Source organism: Diachasmimorpha longicaudata, chromosome 3 (assembly GCF_034640455.1).
Source record: "Diachasmimorpha longicaudata isolate KC_UGA_2023 chromosome 3, iyDiaLong2, whole genome shotgun sequence".
NCBI lineage: Eukaryota > Metazoa > Arthropoda > Insecta > Hymenoptera > Braconidae > Diachasmimorpha > Diachasmimorpha longicaudata.
The window spans coordinates 5646118-5660435 of NC_087227.1; the positions used below are offsets into that span (position 1 = coordinate 5646118).

The following is a 14318-nucleotide window of genomic DNA, read 5'->3' on the forward strand; positions in this document are numbered from 1 at the left end:
CGGGAGAGTAGCAACGATGGGGGTTATATACCTTGGGTTGTATACTTGTCGTTGGGCGAAGGACACACTTCTGAGGGCTATGTATCCCAAGGCTCCAGTATCCACCAAGAACTGGAGATCAACCAACTGAGTAAAAGGGAAACAGAGAGACTAAACGAGACTAAAGAGGCCTTGTTTCTCCTCTCCTCGTCGAGGGATACATAATAATAGTAAGAGTTTTGCTGGAGATCTTGCGGAGGATTCAACGATCGCGCAATCATTCTTGCGTACAACCATTCATTTATTGGTCTTAAAAATTATGGGGGAAAAAGTGTAATTGCGTGTACAAACTCGTCTCAAGTATTATTTTCTCGTGTTTTAGAATTATTGTTGTTATAAGGATAAGAGATCATGGTAATTTTTAGGGATTAGCGCCACCCTGGGGTTGATGGTGTGCGTTTTTATTCGGTGGTACAGATATTAATTTTTTGTGTTAATTGTTGATAATCGTTCGCAGTGATCAGCTGTTGAATTTTTATTTCGATTGATGATGTTTGGGTCGAATGATTAGAATTTTAATCATAATTGTGCAGAACAGACTTGTGCTTTGGAAAAAGTGCAAGTTCACATTGTTATTACTCAATTAATATGTGGTTCATATCATCGATATAATTGCTGAATAAAAATATTGTCTTTATGTATTTAAGCTCCAAATGAAAAAAATTAATTTAATTTGAAACGTTGACTCAACTTTTTTTTCTTCGCATCAGAAATTTCGTATTAACAATATTTTTTTCACTTACAAAAATCGATTAGCAGTTTTACTAAATTGTGTTTACATTCTTTTCTCCTAAAAGACAAATATGTTAATGAAATATATTAATGACTGACATCTGCAACATTTGAAAAATGAACGTCCATGACAGTTTAGAATGGTGTTTTCTCCTGCAACTCTTATTCTTCATTTACGACAGTTCTTGTTTGACTTAACAATGCAATGATCGAGTTGATAGCGTTCTTTCGTAAATAAAAATTAATAATCGCCGGTGAAAACATAATTGTAAAACTTCACACAGACAAAGCGGTTTCGTTTCTACTTAACGTCAAAAAACCAGCCACTCTCATAATGCAAACGGAGTTCTAATCACTTTTGTTCGAAGAAAACCTTAGGAAATGCAATGTTAGGAAAGTCGAATTATTCAATTTTCCCCCTCTGACCTAAATTATTTGTACAATTACGCGTCATTTATTTCTGTTTCATAGAATGCCAGTCAATTCTCTTTCGTATGTTAAATGGGCCTCATGAAAACTCAACGCACGACTATTATGTCCATGAAAACTTTACTTTCTTCACTCAGTCGAGATATTGCTCATGATTTTCTATTAGAAAGGATGACATTCCTGAGATTTGGGATTATGTAATTGGAAATAAGTGACGAGATCACTTGATTAAGGAATTTTTCACTCATTAAATCTTGGAGTGGTTGGAGGAAGAGATAAATAATACGGAGGAAATCAAATGCGGAAGAAATAAATAAAAACATAATGATTCATTGATTATTTTTCTTATTAACTCTAACTTTGATAAATGTATGGAATTAATCCATCAAATTTTTTCACCGATTATTTCTTCGAGGAATAGTTCCTCGTTTCACTGGAATATTTCAAAATAATGTACCATTCCAAGTAACAGAAGCAAATTATTTATGTAAATATGAAAATCCTATCCAAGAATTTCCTGTGACGTCACAGAATGTAAAAAACATCCCTAACATGGGAAAAAATCCCTGTTAATTTATCCGGTAAAAATCTTGTTGTCGATGAGTTGGCGCTCTCAATGAAAACGCTATCTTTAAACAAATTAAATTTTATTTATTCATACTTGCGAGGAAAAATAGATTTTGTTTGCCTTCACATTGATACAAATGCTTTGTCTCTACGAAACTGATGGTGACATTGGCCGATATAGAGACAATAAGAAAGATAAAAAGAGAGAGTGACTGGAGGAAAATAAGCATTTATCCTGTTGATGGCGACGATGCCGCTACAAAAACAGCTGTTATCGCCGAAAAAACCGGCTGGTAATCGTTATTCGTGGGAGACATGAATACTTATCAGTCATATAATGGGTTCACAATCTTTCCATTCGGAAATAATTGCACGGCTCTAATAATCATTATTCTCAGACCGAAAATGTTATTATACTATTAGGATTTTTATAAATTGAGATGATAAATGGACCTGAATCCTTCACGTTGTGAGATTTAATTCGATTCGCGATATAATCGTTTATAAAATTTTGCACTGACCCCCAGGAATTGTAACAATTGCAGTCAACTATACCTTCAGTAGATTTATAGTACAGAAAAAAACTATTAAAATGGCTCTTTAAATTCATGTCATTTTTATTATTATATGAACTCAGAATTCGAATTCTCTAGAATATTGAAAAGATCTGGTGATTCCTTGATAAATAAATTTCACTAGTAAATTCTCCCGATTTGTTGTTTTTATTCTCAACTGATGATCACTCATATCTCCATGACATCTAGAATCTGCAGACTCATTGTGGAAATGAATAATTACAGTCATCAATCGAGTATTGAGCAATTTAGAGAAATCGTCGGTAGATTTTTCACAATTTTCCATAATTTACATTTTTATATGAATATTGGCAATACCTCAGTACTTGCTCATTTCATCAATACAAAAAAATACTCAATGAAATGACCTTCTGAAATTAAATCACATGACAAATATTCACATCCATCAATTCTCTACTTTTCACGTAAAATTTCAATATAATTTTTTTTATCGTTCTAAAAGCCCATCCTCAAAATCTATACCTCGATTATTCTATATTATTCATAAAATAAATCCATTGATATGTAAATAAAGCCGTAATCATCACTTATTTACTCCCAAAATTTATTGAAAAAAAATTCCTAGTTCCATGAAAACCAAAAATATCAAGTGGACTTTACAATGTGTCTGTCCCCCGTGATTTGAGGACTGAGTCAATGACTTGGATTTTATTTTTGTTTAGTCTGCACTCTGACCCGTCTTATCGTTCACTCAGACATCCCTCTCCTCCTCCCCACACCCTGATATCAAGATAATGGAATATATTTTTCAGCGTCGTACGACATTATCGACCGTTAGAATCGCCGGTACATTTGTGTGCAAACGCCGGAGTCAAGGTCGTGGACTTGCGAATTTTACCGAGTTGGAGAGAGTGGGCGGAATCCCACCTACCATTTTAACCAATAACAGCACAGACGTTTTTGGTGGTGGGTGGATTGGTGATGATAGTGGGGATGGAATTGTTGGGTCGTCTGCAAAGGATCACACGTTACCCTAGGGCAGGACTATCTCGTTATCATTCATCTAGATTTATTTTCGCCAGTGGCTCGAGAGTGAGGGACATGTCAATGTTAACTATGATAGATAATAAGTAAAAAATAAGTGAAATAAAAATAAATAAAGAATTCGAGATATTCGGATCACTCATTCTGCCTTCATTCGATTTAGGTCGCGTGAAAGGAGACAAGGAGAGCATTATAAGTATGTTTAGGTATATGTTTATGTATAGATAGTTTGTACTATAGTTTAGAGAAGCCGAGAGAAAGTCACCTGCAGGCTGTACACGCCTGTCCGTTGCTTTTATGTCGAAACTGTACTTGCGTAACGGCGCATAGGCCGCTTTACAGTGGTCTCGGTGTCTGCGTTCGGGGGCCTCAAGGATTCAGAAGATTAGATTGTTCAATGTTGTTTAGTTATTTCAGGTAGCGAGATAAGAGAGCAACAAAATGTAATAAACGTAACGACGAAACGTCACGAATTTCAATTTCAAAATAGTCATCAAATTTGACAATTAGACGGGGAAAGAAAATTATTTTTGTCAAATATCCAGTTACTTCAGAAAAGTTTTTGCTTTTTGAAAATTGTTTTTTCTCACGTTTAATCACTGTCGGGGGGACCGAGTTAGGTTTAAATTACGATAATCGTAGTAGTGTAGAAGATGGGTAATTGCTACGTCACCCGGAATGAACTTATGAACTCTTAATAATTATTTAGTTTTTCTAAATTTCGGATTTTCTCGAGGGAAAAATTTCGATGAATTATTTAATGCTCATAATTACTGCAGGAGTTTATTCGAAGTTATAATTAATGTGATCGTGTTCTAGAACAATGTTATTGACGCGTGTTAAGTCTAATCAGAATTGGTAGGAAATTACTCGATTTCAGAAATAAAGAATTGAAAAAATAATTATTTTCCTGAAGTAAATAGATATTTGGCAAAGATAATTTTGTTTCTTAGTGTATATTGCGCGAGAAAATTCAAGACATAATGAAGAATATTCAGGGTCATTCAAATTTAACTTTGCATGAAATTATTTTGGTGTTTTAAACATTTGTTCGGAAATACTCAAGTGAGGTTTTTAATATTCAGAAAATTCCATTTTTTCAAGACTTGATTTCTAGTAAACTTTAATGACGTCGATTCGCGATGACTTTCTGTGTAAGAATTATTTTTACTGCACGAAATTTCAAGAAGAATGTTCACTATTTAAACAAATATAATTTGTCAATGATTTAATTCATACTTCTTTTAATTTTTTTTATATTTTCAAGATTACGAAGGGAATTTTGAAGTTTAAAAATGTTCTCATGCCACCTAATTAACGAATTATCGCATCCAACCATGAAAGATGCGTGAATATCCGTAAATTGATGTAGATCTTATCTGACTGTTAAACCACTATCCATGAATCTACGAGAGACAGTGACATTTTCATTATCTAAATCATCAGTCCCTTTCAACGAGCTCTACAAAATCGGTTCAACCAAAAATTTCATTAGCCGCCTTCGATTTCGAAATATTTGTGGAAACTGGCCAGTAGTCAAAGTCAACTTGATGAACATTTTACCGTTTCGCTACTGAAGTACCTCTGGTACTTGAAAAAAAGTGATGTGAACCCCCTTAATCTCAAGACCACTCATCGTGGGAAGCGATAAAAATGTTGATTTGAGGGGCCACAGCTTTTTTTTTTTGAGAAAAAATTGTTATCTGATGACCAAACAAACGTAAATTTATCTTGATAATATCCGGAGGGAGGACACACCCAACGACTTGGCTGTCCACGGATTTCAGGCCACATTTTTTTTTTTCACCGGTAGAATTACCGTTACACCCAACGGGTTGCACCTTCACTTGAGGAAAGAGGGCGTGAGTAGCCTAGGACAACTTGATAATATGTAAGACATTATTCCCACTGCGGCTGTTAAATTCATGGATTATTTCATGGATTAAGATTTATTAGTGAATGAAAACCAACACGTGCACATGGAATGTCCTTGACTTTCGCCTGGCGGGCTTCGACCGCAAGCGAAAACTTTAGTTGGAATATTTTGCTACGTTAAATCCCCCGCCGTGGGTCCATCGATACCACCAAGGACACAACAGTCCCTTCACCCAAGTCTCTACCCAATCATTACAAGGGAGAATTAATTTTTTATTGGTTTCACGCGTTGAAAATTTTCAATAAATGATCAGATCATCGATTTTTTTTTCAATTATTTCGACTGATTGGATTAAAATATTTTTTGGAGGGAATTTTTACAAAGGATGAGAGTCATTAAACGCCAATTGGCCACTGTACCATAACTTCTGACTTCAGTAACCGACTGCAAAACGTTTACCCATCTTTATGCAATGAATATAGAATTTTTTAAAACAGATTTATTAAAACAGATTTTCCAATAGATTTTGAATGGAAATAATCCTCGACATTTTCACATTTTTCAATAACTTTCACTTTTATACGGCCCCGAAAATTAGAATCTCATTAAATAGTTAAGAAATCAACCCATTCGGCAATGACACCTGAAGAAATGACGCATTTGATTTTTTTTAAATCTCGACCCCCCCAAAAAATCGTCTCATTAGAGATCAATAAACTCATAGCCCCATTAGGAAAAATATTTCAGTTATATGGAATCAATGATTCATAAATTCCAAGTGATTCTACTATAAAAATCAAATTACTCAACATAATTAACCGCATTTGCAGATCATAATTAATTTTTTATTGTTTAGACACTTTGAAAATTAAAAATAAACGGTGGGTCATTTATTTCTTCAATGTCCCAGGCTGTTTGAATCGAAATATTTGAATTTGGATGTGTGGATTCCGGCAGTGGACAAGATGCATTTTCACAACGAGGTCAGATTGTGGTCAATATCTAGGAGTTCAGGGCGATAACGAAATTATTATGACATTTTTTTTTTATCAAACTAATGTTGGAAGTTAAAAAAAATTTATCCATGAACGTTTCATCATGCTTCGTAAATGACACATCATATTTATTTTGAAAAAACCTTGGGGTTATATTTACTATTTGGTTGTGAACCTTGATGCAAAGTGATACGTGCGAAGTAGACACTCAAATTTTCCACAGAAAAACCGAAAATTTTCACTTCTACTAAAAATTTGTCAATTTACAGATTTTATCAAAAAGTGAAATGACTACAATTTCTACAAATTCACAATTTAATTTTTTTTTAATCACCAAAATCGTTTAGTTGTTAGCAGTTGTTAACAAAACCTTAAACTCATTCAATCGAAACCCTGCCATTTCTCAAATTAACAAAATCTTTCTAAATTGAAAATTGAAAATTCTTCACGTTCCCAAAGCAATCTACAAACTTATCTACTTGTACTTTCGGATCCTTCATTACCCAAAGTACTGAACCCAAAAAATTACTCACTATTATGCACAATTTTGGCGAACGTGTTCTCCAAAATTTCGTCTAAATTCGCTTTCACGACAGTCAATCGACTAAAAAAGCCACAACATTATGATAAATTTACCTGCACAGGTGTCTCTTCTTTATCCATACAATCATAAACCATTCACCCCAAACTGGTTTTTCCCCCTAAATAACATTTCTCTCCATTCCTCATATTCAACTTTACCACCATTGCCATTTTCTAATTAACTTTTACGCTCCATTTCTCTTCCTCCAAAACGACTTTTCCCCTCGAACGAATTAACCCGGCAACCCTCGACAAAATCGATGAAAAAATCAATATATTGATTCGTCAATTTTTCCATCTCAATTGATATACAACCTCACAACATTATAGGTGTGTAGGGCAACGAACGGATGAGAGTCGATGGCCGCACATATCCCCCCACTGCCAAACACTCATAATCATATCTATACATGCGCATTGATAGACATCTGATGACACGAGGTACGAAAAAATTGCGTGACGATGGTCTACGAAATTTTCGGGTCTTTGTCCTTGACTTAGAGTGAGACACAAGAGAAAAAGAAATATTTACTGAAAAATATTCTAGCCGTGTCGCCGCCAATTTCGGAGGCGTAGGTCGCGGACGTTTTTAGATACTGTACGCACCAAGGGAAGGGGGCAGGGGGGGGGGGGGTAGTTCAGCATACCCGATCCGTCCAACTAATGGCCGGTGACGTAACGGAAACCGACAACTCAAGATGACATAATATTATATCGCAAAAATAGCGCGAATGTTTTGGCATCAAATATTCCGATCGAGAAGAGGAGGATTTATGAAGATAACGAGTGGAAAATTGCTGGTATAATAATTAGCAATAGTTATATCGACAAATTAATCAGAATTATTAGTAAATTTCGATGTTGCAGAAAAAATAAGTGATTTAAGATATTAAATGATTTTGCAAATTGCACTTTTTAGGCGGATATCACTAGGAAATTCCATTGGGACGAGAAAATTAATGAGAATATAAGAAACTGATTTGTCATGAGTTAACAATTGATGTAATTGGGCGGTGGATTAGTGAGAGGAGAGGTAACATGAGTGGGATTAATTTAGAGGTCATTCGACGCTCAAATGAACATTTTTGTTCCTCTTTGCAGAAGTAAAAAAATAGTTCGACTCTGTTAGCAGGGGCTGAAGTGTATATTACCGTGTCTTTTCCTCATTTTAACTATCACATTATTACGTAAGAAGGATGAACGGGAGACGATAGTTGGTGGCCATGAATACCGCGCGTGCGTCACTGAAAAAACTAGTAAACTTCCGCGATAATGCGAGAAAATCTTTGGTTTTTTAACGATTTCATTGTCTAACAGGTATCATAAATAGAGATGTCATCAACCCCAAAGACACGTCCAATGATCGAGGTCGAACGCCCAAAAAAACCCTTTATTTTTAGTCTGAGAAATTCAAAATGAGTTTGAAATGTTTTAAATCATGACATTAGGAATATTATTATTTGTGGAGATGATTTTTCTATTCTAGAATGAATTTCGTCACATTTATAGATCCGTTGTCATTAAAAGCCCATTACTTAATCTCTTAAAATCAATTAATACTGAATAAAGTGTTGAATGGTTTTGGAATTTCACCTTTTCGAAGTGTTTCCATTAGAAAATTCTTCTGTAAATAAGACGAAAAAATGTAATTTTCAGTGATTTCTGATCAATAATTTGCCAATGAAAAAATTCAGTTAATTTTAAACAAGTAAATATTTGATATATTAATCTCCACCACATTTTTACCCTGAAATTGACTAACCAGCATCTCATTCTGACTAAACCACCTCCTACAACCCGGTGTACCTGGAAATGAGTAATTGTTTCAGGAAAGTAGAAACCTCTTTCTCTCCGCAAATAATAAAATAACCACTTTTCGTACGAACACCTTTTTCCTGACCCTCGCAACGCCTGCCACCACCGATCTCAACCTTCCAATTTTCAATAACAATAAATCCTCAACATTCAAGTTGTAAAAATATCGCTTGTCCCGATTCCACGAAAAAACCAAAATAAAAAATATGAGAACAAAACGGGAAGTGAATCAATTCAAATGGTTTGACCTCAATTTGGGAAAAAAAAACCCAACCAACTGTACCTTGACCATTCCAATAAAAAAAAAACTGCAAAAGAGATAATTCTCAATTTTCCGGAGATATTCATATTCATCAATAATATGAACACCAGCTGATAGCTAACGATATCATTTCTATGTACATATGAATCTAGAATGTACACATAACCGAGGCATTTATTCGCTCGTGCAGTCAGGGCCGCTGTGACCTTAAATGGTCTCTCTCTCTCTCCCCTCTCTCTCCCTCTCTCTCTCTCTCTCCTCTCAATGCCCTTCCTTCTCATGCAAAAAGCCCACCCCCTCGTGCTACCGCCATCTCTACTAGTTATATCAAATAGGTACTACCGCCGACCACTGCAAGCTGCCTCCATCGTAAAGTGCGACACGTGCCACTGCCAAGTGACGTCACTGCATTGCACTATGCAATGTCTCTGTACTAGTGCCCAGAAGCAGTGTAATGTGCATCTACTATGACCTACCATTGCTCTCCTTTGTTCGCAATTCAATCGTACCACCAAATCATCAACGTAACAATTCACAATTCCCTCAAGTTTCAATAATTTACCATTTTCATTTTTCAATATTCAATTGAAAATTTTTAATCACCGATTTTCGATGACATTTCATTATCTTCAAATGAAGAGTCTGAATTTCTTTTGAGGTCATGCACGTGTGTACTCTATCGCTAGATGAAATCCTCCCCTCCCAACCCGATTTGTGCATGTGCCTGGGTGTGCGCAGATGGTGGTATTTGTACTGAGGAAAACCCGCGAGGGTCATCCACGTGCATACAACATAGGTAACCAAAGACCTCAGATATACCTAATTTCTTTGCAAGGTCGCCGTTGCCATCAAACCCCTCCAAACAAACTTCACTGCTCGAGGTGGGGGAATTTCATTGATTCAGTGCAGTGAAGTGCAACTTCACGACAATGCGTTACAATGCACTTCGGTGGAGTTGTTAAAGAGATATTGATTTATTGATTTTAGGGTTGTGGAGGGGCAGAGCCTCATTAGGATCATTCAGCTCTGTGGGGGTGGGGGTTAGTAATTGTTATTGGGTTACTGGAAATCTGTGGAGATAGTATTGCTTACACGATCATCACTGGGAACAATTTTCACATTATGTTCGCTGATGATGAGTAAGCGATTCTGAGTGGAAATTCAATGGACATAAATTTCGGGTTTTACATGGGAGAGATTGGGGTGATTGGTGGGAATTTAACGTCACTGGGAATCGCTGAAGATTTTTGGTATTTTTTGGGAATGATTTCTACATTTTTATGGATGCAGAAGGAACCCGAGGATCAAGAGATTTGTGGGATAAAATGGAGGATTGTTTTTTTAGGAATGACCCTTTTGGTCAATTGAAAAGTCTATGATGCAAATTCGAATAATGGAATTAGTTTTTTTTTTTTCAGAAGGAACGTCATATTTTTGTGGTGATGAATAACCTGCTTTAAGTGGAAATCCAATGGCTCATAAATTTCATATTTTACGGAATGAAGATTGGGATGATTACAGGGAATTTGTAGTTACTCGGAATGTTTGAAGATTTCTACAATTTTTTTCGGAAGTGATTTCTCCATTTTTATAGTGGAGAATGGAGCTACGAGACAAAGGATTGTCAGGAAAAATATTGAGACGGTTTTTAGTAATGAGCCGTGAAGTTTAATTGAGGAGTTAAGCATCAGTGATTAAGTCCTTCTGCATTGAGCTTCAATTATCAACATAATTTAATTAATAATAATAAGATTACTTACTCGACCGCAGTCTTCGAAAACATAGCCTTGCGTTGGTTGTGTATACTTTCGTCGATTAACAATGATTTCTCGATTCAATTTAGTTCGACTCTGAAAATAAATAAATGAAACATTTAATTTTACTCATGCATTGTGATTATTCGACATAGTTATTTCTGGGCAAACATTGAAGCTCGTGTCTTGAATCTAATACTTATATTTAAGCCCTAACTTATAGAACGGCTGTGAACGGCATGAGCTAAGATTAGAGGATATTTACAGCGATCATATCTCAAGGTTCGTTGTTACGAAATAGTTGTCGCGTTGTTCGTCGTAAGATTTTCTAGTAAAATGTCAATCGACAGTGTTGAAAGATTGTCTTGAGGCTTTGTCACGACAAATTAGAGGATTTTTGAGAAAGTGTTGGGTGGAAACACTAAAAAAAATAAAAAATTAACAAGTTTTCAGTTGAATCGTTCGGAAGAGGAGTCACAATCTTTGTAACAGAACTGAAAATTATTCATCCAAAATGCTCTGTTAGCAATTTTTTTTGGCCCATTTGATATTCCTTTGTTCTAGTCTATAATCAAAGCAAAGTTAAACAACAATTTAAAAATATTCATATCTTTACAACAAACCTTCTTCTTGGGGTGCATATCGTCATCATCAGGGAACCACATTGTTTCATCCAATGTACCGGTAGATCCAGGTGTGCTACCATAAGACGAACCCGACGGAATGCTTGTCGGTGAACGTCTCTCATGACGGCCCTGATGTGCATGATTTCTTCCAGTAAAATTATTACCAGATGATGGCCATGCTGACACCTCTGATGGTGATGCACCCTCTTCACTCAACAGTCCCGGTGATGGGGTGGTACTTCGCCATGAGCCTCCACTGCTACTGCTGCTACTGTTGGAGGTACCTCCATTGCCTGATAAAATTATAACAACAATTTTATTCCCTGATGTCTTTGAATTCCCTAATAACGGAAATTAAAATTAATCAGATACGATATTGTTTTTTTTTATCAGAGTCAATTTCTCTTCGCCAGCAAAAGGAACGGAAAATTGATCGGGTGAGATATTCCAACAGTTGGTTGCGCCCATGTAGAAGCGAAAGTCTTTGAAAATGGCGACCAGTGGTATATAACAAGTTTCGATGGCGCAAGTGCTTGGAAACTATTTTTTTTTTCAATGCATTATAAACGGTTTTCGAGCGATAAGAATTTCATGACGTACGAAAAGGTTTACATCATACGAAATACAAAGGATTTCCCGACGAACGTGATTATAATATTAATCCAATAAACTGTAGAACGTTAGAAAATATATTATTAATTCAATACTGAAAACAACACGAAGTGATCAAAATTAGTAGATCATCTCTGAATTTAATGGGGATTCTTAATTGTTCGTAATGACATTTTTTGTAGCTTCAAGTGGTTGGTGTAAAGCACAAGTTAACAACAATTGCAACTCCCTTAAATTTCAGGATGTTCAATGAAACTTGAGCATAAGCCAAAAGCGATTGAATTTTTTACTGTTTCACTACTGAAAGTTACCATTACCAGATTGTTTCATTGTTTTTTCAAAGACTTTCTATTTTAATAAATCTATAAAAAATAACCGCGAGTTCATCACCTGAAAATGACACTCAATTGGGCATTAATTCTCATCATTCCGAAAATTTCAGCGATCTTAGGTTTAATTTATCATTTTGAGAGCTCAAATGAAAATCGGTACTTTAATACCAGATCAGTGCAAGTGCTAGGATTTTGATATGTAAAAACGCCTGACTCCTATTAAGATATCGATGTAGTCTTGTTAGAAGGCCCAGAAACTAGTGATGACATGTACCGTTATCAGGATTTTCCATGACATTCTTAAAGAACTCCTTGTCTGCTGAAGCGAATAACTTTTCCGCTGAATTATTAAGTGATAAGATCATTCCCACGTTAGAACCACCCAATTTCTCGTCATTCGGTTTTCAAATTTCCGAAAATTCCAGAAAATGCTCAAATGAATATTAATAGGACGACTGTCAAACTACTTCACTCGACTTCGACTCGGACCAAGTTTTCAATGCATATCTCAGAATCTACTAAAAATTCTCATCAGTATTTGATTTGTACACCAAAAAAGCCATTAAAAAGATTTAATTATCTCCCTTAGATAAGGAAATGGAAAATCTACGAATATTTTCCACATCCAAAGGACATTGGTCTTCATCATCATCTGCTGGATGTTAACGAGCGTTGCTTAGTAAAAATAACGACAACTTTCAACAGGAAATATGCTAAAAAATTTGAACTCCCATTAGCCCTTAAGTTGTTGCAACACTTCAGTACTCCATTATCCTCAAAAATAATGATCTTTATCAGAATTTTTCATGATATCCTCTAAGAGTTTTGAGTACAACGTAAAAATAATATTTTTCGTCGAACTCACTGGAACGAGAACAATTTGGAAGCCATTTGTACCCTTTAGTGACCCTTAATTTTCCCTCCTGTAAAAATAACTTGACCCTTACGTACCATAACTAGGCTCGCAGGGAATCGGTGATGGTAGATTATTGGGACTGACAGATGAATTGAGCAGTGAGAGTAGTGCAACAGCTGCTGTGCAATCATCCATGCAACCATCACGATCATCATCACGGACACACCCATGATCCTGCCTCATATTATTGTTGCTAGTACTGTTACTATTATTATTCTCAGTCCATCCACCGTTGTCAGAGCGTTCAGAATCGTTGCTCGAGCTTGGTCGCCTCTTCCTCGATCTAGAATCAATAAAAGAACCAAAATAAAAAATAATGTAAAAAACAGCGAAAACAATTATCTGATTAATGATTCTCGGAAAATGGAAAATTGCCGTTTTCCGTTTGTCGAACGTCAGTGTTTTTCCCCCCCCCCAGTAAAACATGAACAATGAAAATTATACGGTGAGCATAGGGAAAATACCGTTAGATTGTTTCAACATTTTCATTTATTTTTCCTCATATTAATTGTAAGAAATTGGTAATGAAATTTTCTTTTGTCCTGCTGCCCCATATTTTGTTACCGAGGAAACTTGCGGACACAGGGATCTGAAGCCTCAGGAAATAGGTCGGTGAAATGCATGTTACTGTCGTTACCGGCATTCACTCGTTGCCCGTTGGAATTCCCAGGGGAGAGAGTGACCACGCAAGCGCAGTTTTCAGATGTTAACCAGAAATGAGGTCATCCATGGGCTTTTCGGGGGCGGATATACCGTACTGCTGGTAAAATAGAACTGGGTCGGTCATTTTATATACCCTATCTTGGTACTCAAGCACGTAGAACCTCGACAAAGAGCGCAAAATTCATGATTCATTATCAATCTTTCTCGTTTGGATAAGAAAAAAAAAAATGTCCTACTAAAGTCACGTGCTATCTGTATGAAATTATTTGTTCTCCTAGAAATAAAAACATGTTGACTGAGCAAGCGTTGATGCGTCATTATCTCGGTGAAGTGGAAATGAAAAATAGTTTTAATTATGCAGTTCTCCATAACTCATTGAGGTTCAGGAAAGTTGACAACTACGTTGCGAATTTCAATGTGTCATTTGTAATAATCAAGTATTTGAGTAGTTAATCGAAAATTTCCCGGTGCTTTTGTTGTTAAAAATGTTGGAAATTTATGGAACGAACTGATGTCGAATTATTAATTATTAATCATT

The 14318-nt window shown here is 35.8% G+C and overlaps 1 protein-coding gene across 1 annotated transcript in view; it reads right to left on the minus strand.

The window, feature by feature from the left end:
* Nucleotides 1–14318, minus strand: part of Glut4ef (Glucose transporter 4 enhancer factor) — a 47366-nt gene that overhangs the window by 12278 nt on the left and 20770 nt on the right. The window contains exons 3-5 of the mRNA XM_064118050.1: nt 13153–13400; nt 11255–11550; nt 10638–10727 (exon numbers count right to left, since the gene is read on the minus strand). Of these exons, the coding sequence (XP_063974120.1) occupies nt 10638–10727; nt 11255–11550; nt 13153–13400 (634 nt within the window). The remainder of the gene's footprint in view (nt 1–10637; nt 10728–11254; nt 11551–13152; nt 13401–14318) is intronic.